Source organism: Psammomys obesus, unplaced genomic scaffold (assembly GCF_907164565.1).
Source record: "Psammomys obesus unplaced genomic scaffold, mPsaObe1.curated_primary_1811, whole genome shotgun sequence".
NCBI classification, from domain to species: domain Eukaryota; kingdom Metazoa; phylum Chordata; class Mammalia; order Rodentia; family Muridae; genus Psammomys; species Psammomys obesus.
In genome coordinates, this window is record NW_026596117.1 from 19,003,266 (window position 1) to 19,019,445 (window position 16,180).

At 40.2% G+C, this 16,180-nt stretch overlaps 1 protein-coding gene across 2 annotated transcripts in view; it reads left to right on the forward strand.

The window, feature by feature from the left end:
• Window positions 1-16,180, forward strand: part of Atp8a1 (ATPase phospholipid transporting 8A1) — a 221,120-nt gene that overhangs the window by 70,957 nt on the left and 133,983 nt on the right. For both annotated transcript variants that reach the window (XM_055629410.1, XM_055629411.1), the window contains exons 10-14: window positions 1,197-1,308; window positions 2,632-2,797; window positions 4,502-4,629; window positions 11,445-11,522; window positions 12,708-12,796. In XM_055629410.1, the coding sequence (XP_055485385.1) occupies window positions 1,197-1,308; window positions 2,632-2,797; window positions 4,502-4,629; window positions 11,445-11,522; window positions 12,708-12,796 (573 nt within the window). The remainder of the gene's footprint in view (window positions 1-1,196; window positions 1,309-2,631; window positions 2,798-4,501; window positions 4,630-11,444; window positions 11,523-12,707; window positions 12,797-16,180) is intronic.

Below are 16,180 nucleotides of genomic sequence, written 5' to 3' on the forward strand. Positions count from 1 at the left end.
GTGTGTGTGTGTGTGTGTGTGTGTGTGTGTGTGTGTGTGTGTGTGTGTTGAGAAGGTGTAGGGGGAGGGACAGATATATAAGCCACTTCAAAACTTGGTTCAATTCCCAGCACTCACATGGCAGCTCACAATTGTCTGTAATTCCAGTTCCAAAGGATCTAACACTTTCATACTAATGCACATAAAATAAAATTTTAAAAAAAATCACCTTATTAACTCAGAAGGAATCATATGTGAAGATTAGCCACTGAACGCCCAAAAACGGAATGCTAGTTGAGATAGTATATTAGTTTGCTCAGTGATAGAACTTAGATAGTTAATTTCACCAATATAAATGTGTGTTTTTCTTAGCATTTGGTTCATGGAAACAAAGGACTGGATTCTGAGGAATGCTGTCTTAGTTTGGTTTTTATTGCTGTGAAGAGAGACCATGACCATAGCAACTCTTATAAAGAAAACCATTTAACTGTGGCTGGTTTACAGTTTCAGAGGTTTAGTCCATTCTTGTCATGGTGAGAAGCATGGCACTGTGCAGGCAGACATGGTGCTAAAGATGGAGATGAGGGTTCTCCATCTTGATCCACAGGCAGCAGAAGTAAAGACTGCCACGTTAGGCCTGGGTTGAGCTTGTGAGACCTCAAAGCCCATCTCCACAGTGACACACTTCTTCCAATAAGGCCAGACCTCCTATTATAGGCCACTCCCTATAGACCAAGCCCTCAAACACATCAGTCTATCGGGACCATTCCTATTCAAATCACCACAAAGGCCATCTTTGCATCTGCCAAAAATGTTCTATGTCTTTTTATTTGACAAAGTAAGCTCTCATGTGTCTTTTCAGGACACGGAGAACATCAGAGGGCTTCAACTCACCTAAAACTAATAGCCTGGCAAAGATGTAGCTACAAATGTAGTCATATTGGGGGTTGGAGCTTTGTCATTGGAACATATGGGGGATACTTGTAGTCCAAAGGGAGAAAAGGGAAAAAATAAATAAAAGGGACCAGTACCCAGTACAGTATTAAGGAAAAAACCAATTTCTTCCCAACAGTTATATTTGAAAATTCTCATTGTTGGTGGGGGAAAAAATAATTCCTTTCCAAAAATACTGGAGGCTTTGATAACTGTATAATGACTGTGCATTTCTTGGCCATTTTGGGTGATGGCATCTCTAATGCCAACATGCTCTGTTCTAGCACTGTTCCCCTGGGAGCAGACCAGATCCTTCTTCGTGGTGCTCAGTTAAGAAATACCCAGTGGGTTCATGGGATAGTTGTCTACACCGGACATGACACCAAACTGATGCAGGTGGGACTTTTTACCTATGAGACCTTTCGAGACTAAGTCTTTAGGGAATACGTGATTCATCGCTCTCGGAGTGCTTGTCCCAAACCCAGCAGAGAGCCATCAGACATTGCCTAGCCTTACACCACACACCCATATTGGGAAGTAAGTGAACGAGACCTTGAAAGTCCTTCCCTGTGAGAAGAGCTCTCTGCACATGGAAACACTGAGAACCTCCCCCCACCCATCAACTGATATATATGGTGTGTGTTTAGCCATGACATTTTCCAACTACTAGTGCTCACTTCAAGTTGCCTGTGTGACAGCCTCTGCATCAAAATATTTGTCTCGTGATTTTATTTTAATGAGATGGTCAAACTTTAAATTAATTTTTTTTTCCCATGAAGACAAGTATAAACTAAGCAGCCATTTCTTCGTGGCATTTCTGTACAAGGCTGCCCTTGCCGTCTACTCTCCTCCCCTGTACACTGTAAAGCAGTCTGCGTCCAGTAGTGTGACAAACAGAGGAAACTCACCCTGGAACACTAATTGGAGTTCTACTGTCAGGACCACTGTCCCTGTGTGTCATGCAGGCATGAAGATGCTGTCATTGACAAGTGGGATGGCTGGTAATGTTCCTTCCCTGACCGCGCCCTCAATGCCATCATTCTTCATTTATATTGGTTACGAGGGATTTTCTTTTCTGCCCTGTGGATGCTTAGTTAGCACAGATCTGGCATAAATACTGACTCACCATCGGGTAGAGCAGAGGTGCCCTCCTTGTCTTCAGCTGCAGCGGTCAGGCTGGCTTCACCGTCCTGCCGCCTCTGCCTCCTAAGCCAGCCTGCTGCTGCACCTGGTTCTTTGTTATTGATTCTGGATGGTACAGCTTGAATTATGGCTCTGTGCGGTAAAGCAGTTCTGAATGGCACCTTTAGATGTTAAATCCTTTAGACACTGAGATGTTTTCAGGACCGTAGGCCTTTCCCTTTTCCTCTTTCCTAAGCAAAGGAAGTAAGTAGATGCTGTGAAAAGAAAGACCTTGTTTGCTTAAGTAGCAGGTACCTCCTACCCTGCCTGACACAATCTGCAAAATAAATGTTACCAACCCCTCTCTTTTTCTCATTGTTTTAACAACCTGGAAACGTGTACGTGTGGTGTAGTGGGCTTAAGAATAAGAGGTGCCATCCACAGGCACCTTGTTATACTTGTTATGTGTTTGGGACAGTTGTCAGCCTCAGGTACTGAGTTGTGACTTTGTCTCCCTCACCAAATACTAAGTACACGATACTAAATTGTACATGTACACTTTTTACCGCTCGACGACTTGTTCTATTTGTTTTGCAGAATTCCACAAGTCCACCACTCAAACTCTCCAATGTGGAACGGATTACGAATGTGCAAATTCTGATCTTATTCTGCATCCTAATCGCCATGTCTCTTGTCTGTTCTGTGGGCGCAGCCATTTGGAATCGAAGGCATTCCGGGAAAGACTGGTACCTCCATTTACACTGTGAGCAGCGAAGTGCTGACTTCCTTATTGTTTCCCCCTTTCATTTAAGTGAGCATTTGCTTCACCATCAATCTTCATTTATTTTGCCAAACGTCCCGTTGTTTCTGAAAAGGAAACTTGTGGCTAAGGTAACTGGGGGGCTTGTCTTCAGTTTTCAACAGATCTCTAGGAAAAGCAAGTAAGACCTAGGTTCTCAGAACTTCAAAATACTTTTATGTCCCTCCATTCCATGGCAGTATAAAATGCTTTATAAATACAACCATTAACATGATACACAATTTTTAAAAAAGCCTCTATAATATATATAATGTGATAGTTCAACTCTTGCAAGGAGATTCTGTGTGGAGGAAATTATGGGTATTAATCTATTATGAAAACATAGATTATATGCTTTTAAAATGTTCAGAACGTACTCTTGCTTTTCTCCTTTCTTTCTTGCTTGCTTTTCTTTGAACTCAATTACAGTTTTATATACATGCTCATCTTGTCTTGGGGAGAGTAGTTTTAAATCGCTTCCGTCTGGAGCTTGTATTCTCCTGCTGTTCTCATATTAATGTCTCCCCTCTGGGTATTTCTAGGAAGTGAGTTAGCATTTCCTTGTGATGAATACTTAGCCAGTAAATACTTAATTTCCCTAAAGTGTGAAAACAGATTCTAGTACAATCTTACAGGGGGGAAAAAAAACAGATTTTAAAGCTTATTTTATTGTATTTACTTAACTTTTTTATTACATTTATTTAGCTTTGCAACTATTCCAAGTTTCTATAGTCATTGATTTGTTATTTCAGGATGAAAAACATGTTATTACTGCGATCAATTTGTATATATTCCTTACAGTATGGTAGGCTTCCTTGTTTTATTTTCCTTATCAAGGAGGAAGAAGTTAATTCACTTAGGATAATTTAACCTACAGATGAAAAATGCTCCTGTAACTAAGGATACAACTCAGTGTAGTGCTTACCAGTATGTGTGTGTGTGTGTATGAACAAGGTCGCCCAGAGCCCATTACTGGAAAAATTAAAAAAAAAACTTTTGGATTGTTCTAGTTGCTATTGTGTTTCCCTTGAAACCGTGCTTTAGTTGGAAAATGCTTTCAAGAATTCACATACAAGGGTTCCGCCCAAATGGCGATGTGTGTTTACAAACTTTCAACCCTCCTAGCCTCTCTGAACTTCCTGACTGGAACGCAGTGTACAACACCAATAATGATAGCACTTTTTTTTTTACTCTCCAACCCCCAAGACAGGGTTTCTCTTAGTAGTCCTGTCTGTCCTGAAATGCACTCTGTAGACCAGGCTGGGCCTCCAGCTCAGGGATCACCTGCTTCTGCCTCCCTAGTTCCGGAATTAAAGGCAGGCGCCACCATGCCTGGTTTCTCTCAATTTTTGGTAGCACTGTGGAGATCTTGATAGGATTAATGTGCTGTAATGTTATGTAAGGAATAGTAAGCCTAAACATACTCAGTAGAGACAGAATGTTTCCAGCCTAGAGTTGGTTGGATCCCTGATGTGGGGCCTTAGAAGAAAGGGTGACTGAAGTACAGTTCTACACTGAAGGAGGTATTTGAGAATCAAGATGTGTTACCGGCAAAGTCTTCCTCAGTGTGTCTAGATTTGCTGTATAATTCAGGAAGTTCTTATTGTGCTCAGGTTTTCTCATTGCAGATATGAAATTGTAAATGAAGTTCTCCTCTTCCCCCGACAGATGGTGGCGCTAGTAATTTCGGACTGAACTTCTTGACTTTCATTATCCTTTTCAACAATCTCATTCCCATCAGCTTGTTGGTTACATTGGAAGTGGTGAAATTTACCCAGGCATACTTCATAAATTGGGTAAATACGAATTTGTATTACACATTATCTTCCTAAGTATGTATTTTCTCTTTTTAAAAATTTACTCTGATGGAGTCTTTTGATCTGAGGACGTTAAAAAAATTGTAAAGTCTTAATTATATGTTGTTTTAATTGACTATGTAACGGTATTTCTTAAGACTAATATAATTTTAACATGGTCACCTCAGAATCATGCAAACTGATACACCAGACATCCCGAGGAAAAGCGGTCTGTAGTTCAGGAAACCTGTTTGGGGACACACAGTGGCTGTAGAGGAAGAAGATGGTGCATTTGGAATTGAAATAGCCCTCTTGTGGCTCTAGTGGTATCATTAACCACATTCGCACCTTTGCCTAGTCTCTCAGCTTCTCGGAACTTAATTTCTGGTCACTAGCACTAAGATGACCAGGTATTTTACCTGAATCTCTCAGTATTTGTGCAGCTCAAGAGCCTGTTTACACAGCGAAGAATTTTCTAAGCAATCGAGCATGCTTCTGCCTGGGGAATTTGTCCATTCATCTAGTTCATTTTTAATACCGTAAACAACCTCAGTGTACATGGTTTTCCTTTTGAATTATTATATTGATGATTTTTATATTTGAGAGATGTATTAAACATCTGCTTGCTATATTTTCTTCATCAAATATTGTTTTGTTCTTTTGTTTATATCTTAGTTAAAATTAATGAACTCATGTAAATTATACCATCTGGTGTGATATGCCAAAAAGTTGAATTTTTTTTTTGAGACATTTTTATTTTACTTTTTCTTCCAAACTCATCTTAAAGCTTTTTGACATGAACAATACTGGGGTTTGAAAAATGTAATCAAAGATACTTTTGCAGCCGTTCATTATCTTCTCATGGTGACTGATCTTGCTAAAATGTCAGCCTCTCTCTTATCTTTGGTAAAAAATCAGTGTAATTTAGGAATCTGAAATGAGCGGCAGGCATGGTTTATATCACACAAGGACGGTGTACTGAAGAATTGAGCCTTCTCTTAACGAAGGGCTCTCACTCCCAGATATAAGAAGGCAAATGCACTGCAGCCATCAGATGGCCACTCAAGTCCCTATTTTTCTTTTTTTTTTTATTTTTTTTTATTTTTATTATTTTTTTCTTTTTAGTTACATTTTGTTAACTCTGTGTCCCAGCTGTATTCCGCTCCCTCATTCCCTCCCCAACCCCACACTCCCTCCCTGGTCTCCTCCCTGCCCCTTTCCAAGTCTACTGTTAGGGGAGGACCTCCTCCCCTTTCATCTGACCCTGTTTTATCAGGTATCTTCAGGGCTGGCTGCAAAGTCCTCCTCTGTGGCCTAACAGACTGCTCCTCCCCTGGGGGGGGGGGGGTCAAAGAGCCTGCCCTTGAGATCCTGTTAGAAATAGTCCATGTTCCCCTTACTTTGGAAAACTACTTGGTTACTGAGCTACCACGGGCCACATCCGAGCAGAAGTTCTAGGTTATATCCATAGATGGTCCTTGGTTGAGTGTCAGTCTCAGAAAAGACCCTGTGCCCAGATATGTTTGGTCCTTGTAGAGCTCCTATCCTTTCCATATCATACTAACTTCCCTTCTTTCATATGATTCCCTGCACTCTGCCGAGGGTTTGGTTATGAGTCTTAGTGTCTGCTTTGAAACACTGCTAGGTAGAGTCTTTCAGATGCCTTTTGTGGTAGACTCCTGTCATAAGTTCAATGCACATCCCATTTGTCTTTCTAAATGAGGATTAATCACCTTCGCCTGTGTCCACTTTCTTGATTATCTTCTTTAGGTGTGTAGATTTCATTATGTTTATCATATCTTGTAGGTCTATATAAGCGAGTATATACCAAGTTTGTCTTTCTCCTTCTGGGATACTTCACTCAGAATGATCTTTTCTAGATCCCACCACTTGCCTGCAAATTTCATGATTTCCTCCTTTTTGATTGCTGAGTAGTATTCCATTGTGTAAAAATACCACAATTTCTGTATCCATTCCTCCGTTGATGGACATCTGGGTTGTTTCCAAGTTCTGGCTATTACAAATAAAGCTGCTACGAACATGGTTGAACAAATGTCCTTGTTGTGTACTTGAGCAAATTTTGGGTATATACCTAGGAGTGATATAGCTGGGTCTTGAGGTACAACTACTCCTAGTTGTCTGAGAAAGCGCCAGATTGACTTCCAAAGTGGTTGAACCAGTTTACATTCCCACCAGCAATGGAGGAGGGTTCCCTTTTCTCCACAACCTCTCCAGCATGTGCTATCACTTGAGTTTTTCATCTTGGCCATTCTGATGGGTGTAAGGTGAAATCTCAGGGTCGTTTTGATTTGCATTTCCCTAATGGCTAATGAGGTTGAGCATTTCTTTAAGTGTTTCTCTGCCATTCGATGTTCCTCTTTCGAGAATTCTCTGTTTAGCTCTGTTCCCCATTTTTTAAGTGGATTACTTGGTTTGTTGCTTTTCTGCTTCTTTAGTTCTTTATATATACTGGATATTAGCCCTCTGTCAGATAAAGGGTTGGTGAAGATTCTTTCCCAATCTGTAGGCTGTCTATTTGTTTTGATGACAGTGTCTTTTGCTTTACAGAAGCTTTTCAGTTTCATGAGGTCCCATTTATTGATTGTTGCTCTTAGAGCCTGTGCTGTTGGTGTTCTGTTCAGGAAGTTGTCTCCTGTGCCAATGAGTTCTAGGCTGTTTCCCACTTTTTTTCCAACTGATTTAGAGTATCTGGTTTTATGTTGAGGTCCTTGATCCACTTGGACTTTAGTTTTGTGCAGGGTGATAAATATGGATCTATTTTCATTTTTCTGCATGTAGACATCCAGTTGGTCCAGCACCATTTGTTGAAGATGCTGTCTTTTTTCCATTGAATGGATTTGGCTTCTTTGTCAAATATTGAGTATTCATAGGTGTGTGGGTTTATTTCTGGGTCTTCTATGCGATTCCATTGATCCTCCTTTCTGTTTCTATGCCAATACCATGCAGTTTTTATTACTGTTGCCCTGTAGTACAGCTTGAGATCGGGAATGGAGATACCTCCAGATGATCTGTTGTTGTACAGGATCGTTTTGGAGATTCTGGGTGTTTTGTTTCTCCATATGAAGCTGAGAATCATTTTTTCAAGGTCTGTAAAGAATTGAGTTGGTATTTTGATGGGAATTGCATTGAATCTGTAGATTGCTTTTGGCAGGATGGCCATTTTCACAATGTTAATCCTACCAATCCATGAGCATGGGAGATCTTTCCATCTTCTGAGATCTTCTTCAATTTCTTTCTTCAAAGACTTGAAGTTTTTCTCAAACAGGTCTTTCACTTGCTTGGTTAGAGTCACATCAAGGTACTTTATGTTATTAGTGGCTATTGTGAGGGGTGTTGTTTCCCTAATTTCTTTCTCAGCCTTTTTGTCTTTGGTATACAAGAGGGCTTCTGATTTTTTTGAGTTGATTTTGTATCCTGCCACTTTGCTGAAGGTGTTTATCAGCTGAAGAAGTTCTCTGGTTGAATCTTTGGGGTCGCTCATGTATACTGTCATATCATTTGCAAATAGTGACACTTTGACCTCTTCCTTTCCGATTTGTATCCCCTTGATCTCCTTTAGTTGTCTTATTGCTCTGGCTAGGACTTCAAGTACAATGTTAAAGAGATATGGAGAGAGTGGGCAGCCTTGTCTTGTCCCTGATTTCAGTGGGATTGATTTAAGTTTCTCTCCATTGAGTTTGATGTTGGCTATAGGCTTGCTGTATATTGCCTTTACTATGTTTAAGTATGTGCCTTGTATCCCTGATCTCTCCAAGACTTTAAACATGAATGGGTGTTGGACTTTGTCAAATGCTTTTTCAGCATCTAAGGAGATGATCATGTGGTTTTTCTCCTTCATTTTGTTTATGTGGTGGATTACATTGATGGATTTCCGTATGTTGAACCACCCTTGCATTCCTGGGATGAAGCCTACTTGGTCATGGTGGATGATATCTTTGATGTGTTCTTGGATTCGGTTTGCAAGTATTTTATTGAGTATTTTTGCATCAATGTTCATAAGAGAGATAGGTCTGAAGTTCTCTTTTTTTGTTGGATCTTTGTGTGGTTTAGGTATCAACGTGACTACAGCTTCATAGAATGAGTTTGGTAGTGTTCCTTCTATTTCTATTTTGTGGAATAGTTTGAGGAGAATTGGTGTTAGTACTTCTTTGAAGGTCTTGTAGAATTCTGCGCTGAAGCCATCTGGTCCAGGGCTTTTTTTGGAGGGGAGACTGTTAATGACTGCTTCAATTTCCTTGGGAGATATAGGGCTATTCAGTCTTTCTACCTGATCTTGACTTAATTTTGGTAGATGGAATCTGTCAAGAAAGTTATCCATTTCATTTAGATTTTCAAATTTTGTGCCATATAGGCTTTTGTAGTATGACCTAATAATCGTTTGGATTTCCTCAGTGTCTGTAGTTATGTCCCCATTTTCCTTTCTGATTTTGCTGATTTGTATGGTTTCTCTCTGCTTTTTAGTTAGTTTGGCTAAGGGTTTGTCTATCTTGTTGATTTTCTCAAAGAACCAGCTTTTTGTTTCATTGATTCTTTGGATAATTTTATTTGTTTCTAATTGATTGATTTCTGCCCTTACTTTGATTATTTCCAGCCTTCTGCTCCTCTTGGGTGTATCTGCTTCTTTTTTTTCTAGGTTTTTCAGTTGGGCCATTAAGTTGTTTGTATGTGATGTTACGGATTTCTTCTTGTAGGCACTTAGTGCTATAAATTTTCCTCTGAGCACTGCTTTCAATGTGTCCCATAAATTTGGGTATGTTGCGCCTTCATTTTCATTGAATTCTAGAAAGTCTTTAATTTCTTTCTTTATCTCTTCCTTGACCCAGCTGTCATTGAGTAGTAAGTTGTTCAGTTTCCATGTGCGAGTCGGCTTTTTGTTGTTTCTGTTGTTGTTGATATCCAGCTTTAGTCCATGGTGGTCAGATAGTATACAAGGGATTATTTCAATCCTTTTGTATCTGTTGAGGCTTGCTTTGTGACCAACTATATGGTCTATTTTGGAGAAGGTTCCATGTGGTGCTGAAAAGAAGGTGTACTCTTTTGAGTTTGGGTGAAAAGATCTGTAGACGTCTATTAGGTCCATTTGATTTAGGGATTCTGTGAGTGCTTTTATTTCCCTATTTGGTGTCTGTCTGGTTGATCTGTCCCTTGATGAGAGTGGGGTGTTGAAGTCTCCCACTATTACGGTATTAGGATCAATGTATGATTTAAGCTTTAATATTGTTTCATTTACGAATGTAGGTGCTCTTGTATTTGGGGCATAGATATTCAAAATTGTGATGTCCTCTTGTTGGATTTTTCCTTTGATGAGAATATAGTGGCCCTCCTTATCTTTTTTGATTAACTTCGGATGAAAGTCTATTTTATTAGATATTAGGATGGCTACTCCAGCTTGTTTTCTGGAACCATTTGCTTGAAAAACATTTTTCCAGCCCTTTACTCTGAGGTAGTGTTTATTTTTGTTGCATAGGTGTGTTTCTTGGATGCAACAGAATGTTGGGTCTTGTTGCCGTAACCATTCTGTTAGCCTGTGTCTTTTTATTGGTGAGTTAAGTCCCTATTTTTCATGTGGGTTTTCAAAGAATAGAACTTGTTTTCAAATAGTTGCATAAAGACAGTGCCGAATAAGCCCCGCAAGCTCTTGCTTTTCATCCACCCTCCTAACTAGCAGGGACTTAGTGATGGTCCCACCAAGCCAGCTTCCTCCCTGTGTGGAAGAGATCAGTAGCTGTTACCTGCATTCTAGTTCTGGCCGGTTGTCCTGTTACACAGGGTGGATTTCTGAATGGTAGCTTTGAAAATGTTTAGCTTCAGCTGTCCTGTGGTGCCTGTTCTAAGTCAGACCCATCCCTCCTGACTTAAACTCCCTCCTCTCTAGCTGGCCTTCATTTCATCTGGTTTTCAGATTGATCCTTGTGTGAGCCTTCTCTAGGACTCACTGGCCAAACGTCTCCCAACATGGCATAAAAACTCAAAGCCTAATCCAGAGATGACACTGATCAGCTCAGAACCCTGATAGGAGAGATATGAAACCCAATAAACTACAGCCCTGACTTGTTTATAAAATATTCTACTATGAAAAATGTTAGATAAGCCAGGCGCAGTGGTGCAGGCCTTTGATCCCAGCACTCAGGCAGGTAGAGACAGGCGGGGTCTCTGTCAGTTCAAGGCCAGCATGGTCTACAAAGCAAGTCCAGAACAGCCAAGGCTACACAGAAGAACCCTGTCTCGGAAAAAAAAAAAAAAAAAAGATTAGATAATGGGGTTGGATAATGGGGTCTGATCATGACTATTGGATGCAGAGCAAGCACAAAGAAATATAAAACTGTAACTTTTGAGACATAGACTGTCTAGTGTCTGTGGTAAGAGAAACTTAGCCTGGGAAGTCCAACCAGACCAGAAAGTAGTCTCTTAAATAACCTTTCCTGGTATTGAAGAGCTAATTATGTGAAAACATCAGCTGCTTTTCCAGCAAACATCACTAAATAGCTACCTCACATCCCTCTGGGGAGCACTTGAGCACGTGCATTGCCTAACTTAACCCCATCTGACCCCACAGACAAGCTCTCACTACCACACTCTGCCGTTCTAACTGAAGCGAGCCATCCCACCCTGGGTACTTTTCAGGACAGCCTTGTTGAATCACGGAGAGATAGGGAGGAACTAGAGTAAGTTACACAGAGCTCAGCAGTGACATGGTGACTTGTGAAAAGTAAAAGGAAAAAAAAAAGTGATTTCTTTTGCTCACCCAGTCCACCAGTACCTTGCATTCAATGACATCACTTGTTTCTTTGCAGGATCTTGACATGCATTATGAGCCCACAGACACGGCTGCGATGGCTCGGACATCTAATCTGAATGAGGAACTTGGCCAGGTAAGCTGTTGTTGGCACAGGTGGACTCCGCAGTGAGATTTGATGTGATTTCTGCTTCTGTGGTGACTTCAGATGAAGGTGTATCTCCTCATTTTCCATTGTCTGAATAGGGCACATGAATGCATTTGTTTATATACGGTCTTCATATTTAGTAGTGGAGTCTTCCAACTCTAAAGCGGACTTTTCTTTCAAGGTGAGGTTCAGTGCAAGCCTAGGTATGCTTCTTAGTAGGTAATCGGATTAGCTGTTAAATATTGACTGTTTTGAGTTATAGGAATAGGAGTAGACCTGTTCATAACTTTTATCCCGAAGGAAGGAAAAGTTCAAGTTGTATGTGTCTAGTCAACTAGGAATGTGGATTAGTCAAATAGTCAAACAGAAATAGGATTTATCAGTCATATTTCATTAATATACACTTGCATCACTTATCAAGGATGTGTTCTGAGCAGTTCACTGTCAGGTGATAACATCATTATGTAAGCATCATAAAATGCCTTTCCATGTGCTCATAGCTATGACCTCACTAGGAGAGTGCTACAATCATGTGGTCTACACAGCATATATGCAGACTTTGTTAACTAAAGCGTTCTTAGGTGGCATGCGACTGCAGATGTTTTCATTGTAATCCATTTATAGGTGCTAGCTGGAAAGGGGATTTTTGTTTTCTCCTCCACCACTTTTCGACTGATACTATCCAAATTGCCTCTTACCGATTTGGATGGTGTCTAAAGTGAAGTGCACAAGCTATTGCCAACCCTAGAACTGCTTGTTATACTGAGAAATGCGGGTGAGGTCCTAGTACTATCTGTGTTTGAAAACAGCAGTGAAACTTTCTGTAGAAATTCAGAATATTCTGAAGCAGATTTCTCTATGGCTCTGGTTTTTCTAACATACATTGATACCCACATATAAAATAATTTATTGCTAAAATACTAAAAGAGCTGAATTGTTCCTTAGAGAATGTACCAAAAGCAAGTCTAGCAGCCCCTGTACCCCCACAGTACAGCCAAGTTGACTTTTAAAGAAAGTATAATTTAAGTACATTTGCTTTCCTCTATAAAAAAGAATTTCTGAGTAGGGTAGATATAGCTCATAGGCAGAGCACTTGCCTGGTATGCATAGGCCCCAAGATGGATGTTTAAAAGCCTTTTGAAATATTAATGAGGACTTTAAACCTGCTTGTAGGTTAAATACATTTTTTCTGACAAAACTGGGACCCTGACGTGCAATGTGATGCAGTTTAAGAAGTGCACCATCGCGGGTGTGGCCTATGGGTAAGTGTTTTCCCTTTTCTCGGGATGTGAAATGCACGCTGAATTGATTCCGTATATCTGGAAATATACTTGTGCAAGGATGGTTCGAGTTTGTTTTGTTTTGTTTTGTTTTGTTTTAATCTAGAAAGTGGTTCTTTTTCCTTCAGGATTGATGAGTTGTGTATTTTACAGCTGGTGTTGCTTTCTCTAGGGGATGTGATAGGTGGGGACAGGCTGGTGGGTCTCTCGGTGTTTAGGGCTGCAGAAGGTCTCTATTCCTTCACTCTGCCCTGAAGTCGGGGTGCAGTATGGATGAGGGAAGAAGCCACTGTGAGGCCTCGGTCAGTTCTTAAGTTAAATGATACTGCTGTTGCCTCAATAGTTACTCTTGTTTTGTCTTTTATCATGTCTCTTCTAAGCCATTACAGAACAATCTAAAATCCTGGTGATGGGCAGGAGGGAGGGACAAGGACATCTTCAATCTGAAGAGCAGATTGAAGAGTCTTTCAGATTGGGTGTGGCATCCATGTAGTTTATTTCTTACTGTATGAATGCATACCTAAAGCGTTCAGAGACACCCTCCTTTTGGTTGAATGTTTCAAGCTTTCTCAGCGAAATTTGCAATTATCCTTATCTCAGAGAGACAAGTAAATACTGAAGTCTTTATCACACTTCCTTGCCTTGGGCCTCCTCGATTGTACCCACTTCATACTTTACGTTTAAGCAATAAATCAGTGGGAAGGAAGCATTAAATTTTGAAAATATCTGAAACTAAATTTATTATTATTCCTACATACAGTGTCTGCAAACAGGAGTAGAGACCACTATGCTTGTTCTTTAGAGCAGGAGAGAGTTTGATCAAAAGGACTTCAACCTGTGGATACAGCTGGTTGGATGGCTTTTCCACACCATAAAGACAGGTTGTTGAACTGAAAAGAATACTGGTGTTTCCAGTTTGCATTTTTTTCCCTCTTTATCTGAAGTCTGTTAGTTCTCCAAAAAAAAAAAAAAAAAAAAAAAAAATGCTGCCCACCCTCCTCTCTACCCTCCCCAGAATTGTCTCTGGAGAAGGGGAATCATAGTCATGTTCTTTGACAGCAAATGCTTTCACGTTCTACATGCAGTTAATACGGGAACAGGAAACACTTGTCTTCATGGGTTTTTCTTATGCTCAGAACAGGGTCTTAGTCACAATTGACCATATGTGCAGAGCAGAGCTCTTTCCTTGTCTGTTGGTAACTTATAATTCGCAAATGAGGGAGGTCAGGATGGGTTTGAGCAAAGTGCGGGTCCTGTCAGTTTAGATGGTCAATGAAATGAATGTTCTTGTGAGAACATTTCTTAAGAATGAGATGAAGAGATAGGGTATCTTAGGTGTCTTAGATTCCCTCCTGTGACCTTAGACAATTCCCTTGCAGATTTTGCTAACTCTGAGGAACAATAAAGAGGAAAACCAGATAATCTCTAAGGTCCCTTTCAAGATAGGATGCTCTAACAGGTTTAGTAATAAGGACAGGATTTGTTTGCAGAGATCAGCAATAATAGAAATGGGTCCTGTTTAGGTATGGCTTCATGTTTCAAGGATACTGAAAGCCATGCTTCCCCTAGTTAAGCTAATTGCAAGCATCACATAAGCTTTGTGCATTTGTGTTAGCCCGCACAGCCCTTGATGTGATTTTATGCATACATAAATTCATGTAATATATACATGTATATATGGTTCCTTATAATGTATTTTGATCATCTCCACCCCGATCCAGCTCCTCCCAGATCCACCCCTCTCCCTTTTTAAATTAAGTTCTGCTCTCACTTATCCTTATGGACAACTGGAGCGTCAGCAACGTAGAGGGACATTGGATTTGGAGACACTAACTTTAACTAACCACACGTTTGTATCAGGGGCCAGTCTGATTTCATGGCTGACGCGCAGGGGAGTCAGTCACAATCAGCCGCCTCACTGGAGGCTTACCTCTGCGCACTCCTGGCTTATAAGAACATAGATAGGTTCCCCTTTCCACTGCAACTATGTGAACTATGGGGAATTATTGCAAAAGATACCCTGATGTTTATCCCCACCTAAACCCTTAGGAAATGACAAGACTGTAATGCACTTGAAGTGGCAACAAACAAGGATGCAGCTAATCCTTCTTCAGGCTCTAGGTGAAGTCTGTGCTGTCACATTGTATCAGCTAGAAGGTGAGAATTGTCAAGTCTCCCAGTAGAGTAATTTTAGCTAGTTCTCTGCATCCATCAATTTTGTAGGAATGGAATATTTAACACCAATGCTTCAGAATTTAATTTTAACAAAGCTTCTCTCGTTTGATATAAGCCTTGCCTCAAACTTTGCCTGTTTGAATTTCATGGCAGACAATGAAATTGAAAGATTTATGCACAGTTGCCAGCAATGACTATTTCACAGAAATCAACTTTGTAGTAAGGAAGCCTCTGTTTATACTTATTGGGTTTTTTCCCTTAGGTCTTCTTATGGGAAAGTTGTAATTAAATATAAATAAACTGATATCATTTATAAATTTAACTTGCTATAAACCGGAAAGTACAGTGTTAAACATTTAGGAAAGTATCACGTAGCAGATTACCATATGGAGATACCTGTGTTATCACAGTCAGTTGAGTATCCAAAAAAGATAAGAACTTCTACATTGAAGAGTTTTTCTTATAACCTGTGCTTGTCAGCAATTTAGTCTATACTATCTTTGGAGCTGAAAAATAGTCTGTTAAGTCTATTAACAACTCTTTTTGTTATTGTTGTTTTGTTTTTATTTTGTCCCCAGACATTTGATTAGTGTTAAATCATTTACCTTTTCTCTTTCACTAAAATGAAAATCCTTAAGAACAACCTGTGTCTGTACTGACTATAGTATGTGAATAGTTTTCATAGCAGATTTTGTTTAGGTCTGTTTGATGGGAGTTTAGCTGACCCTGTAACTCTGAGGAGAGACTCACCAGAAAAATCTTCACAGTTACTAAACACGTAGCCCCAAGGACTATATTACAGCCAGCACGTGTGACTGGTGGCTGACCATGACCTTTCATTTGCTTACGATAAATGTTGCTGTGCCTCCTTCTGCCAGTGGCTCTTTGTTATGTAGGAGAAGCCTAATAGTCAAAACGAGTTTACATGGTTCCCACTCTGCATTCACAGTCTCACTGGGGTAAATAGATCCTAATTAATTATAATGCAACAGTAGTCTTAACATGGAGGAAGAATTGGTGTGAACCTCAAATGGCATGGGGTATAGTGTAATGAGGAAGGTCAAGGGATGCTTCCTGACAGAGTGATCCTTGAACCCAGATCTGAGAATAAATTTAAATGAAGAACTCCCCGGACAGATATGACCACACTGGCATGGGCCAACACCAGCGTTGCCAAGCTGCAGTCATGGA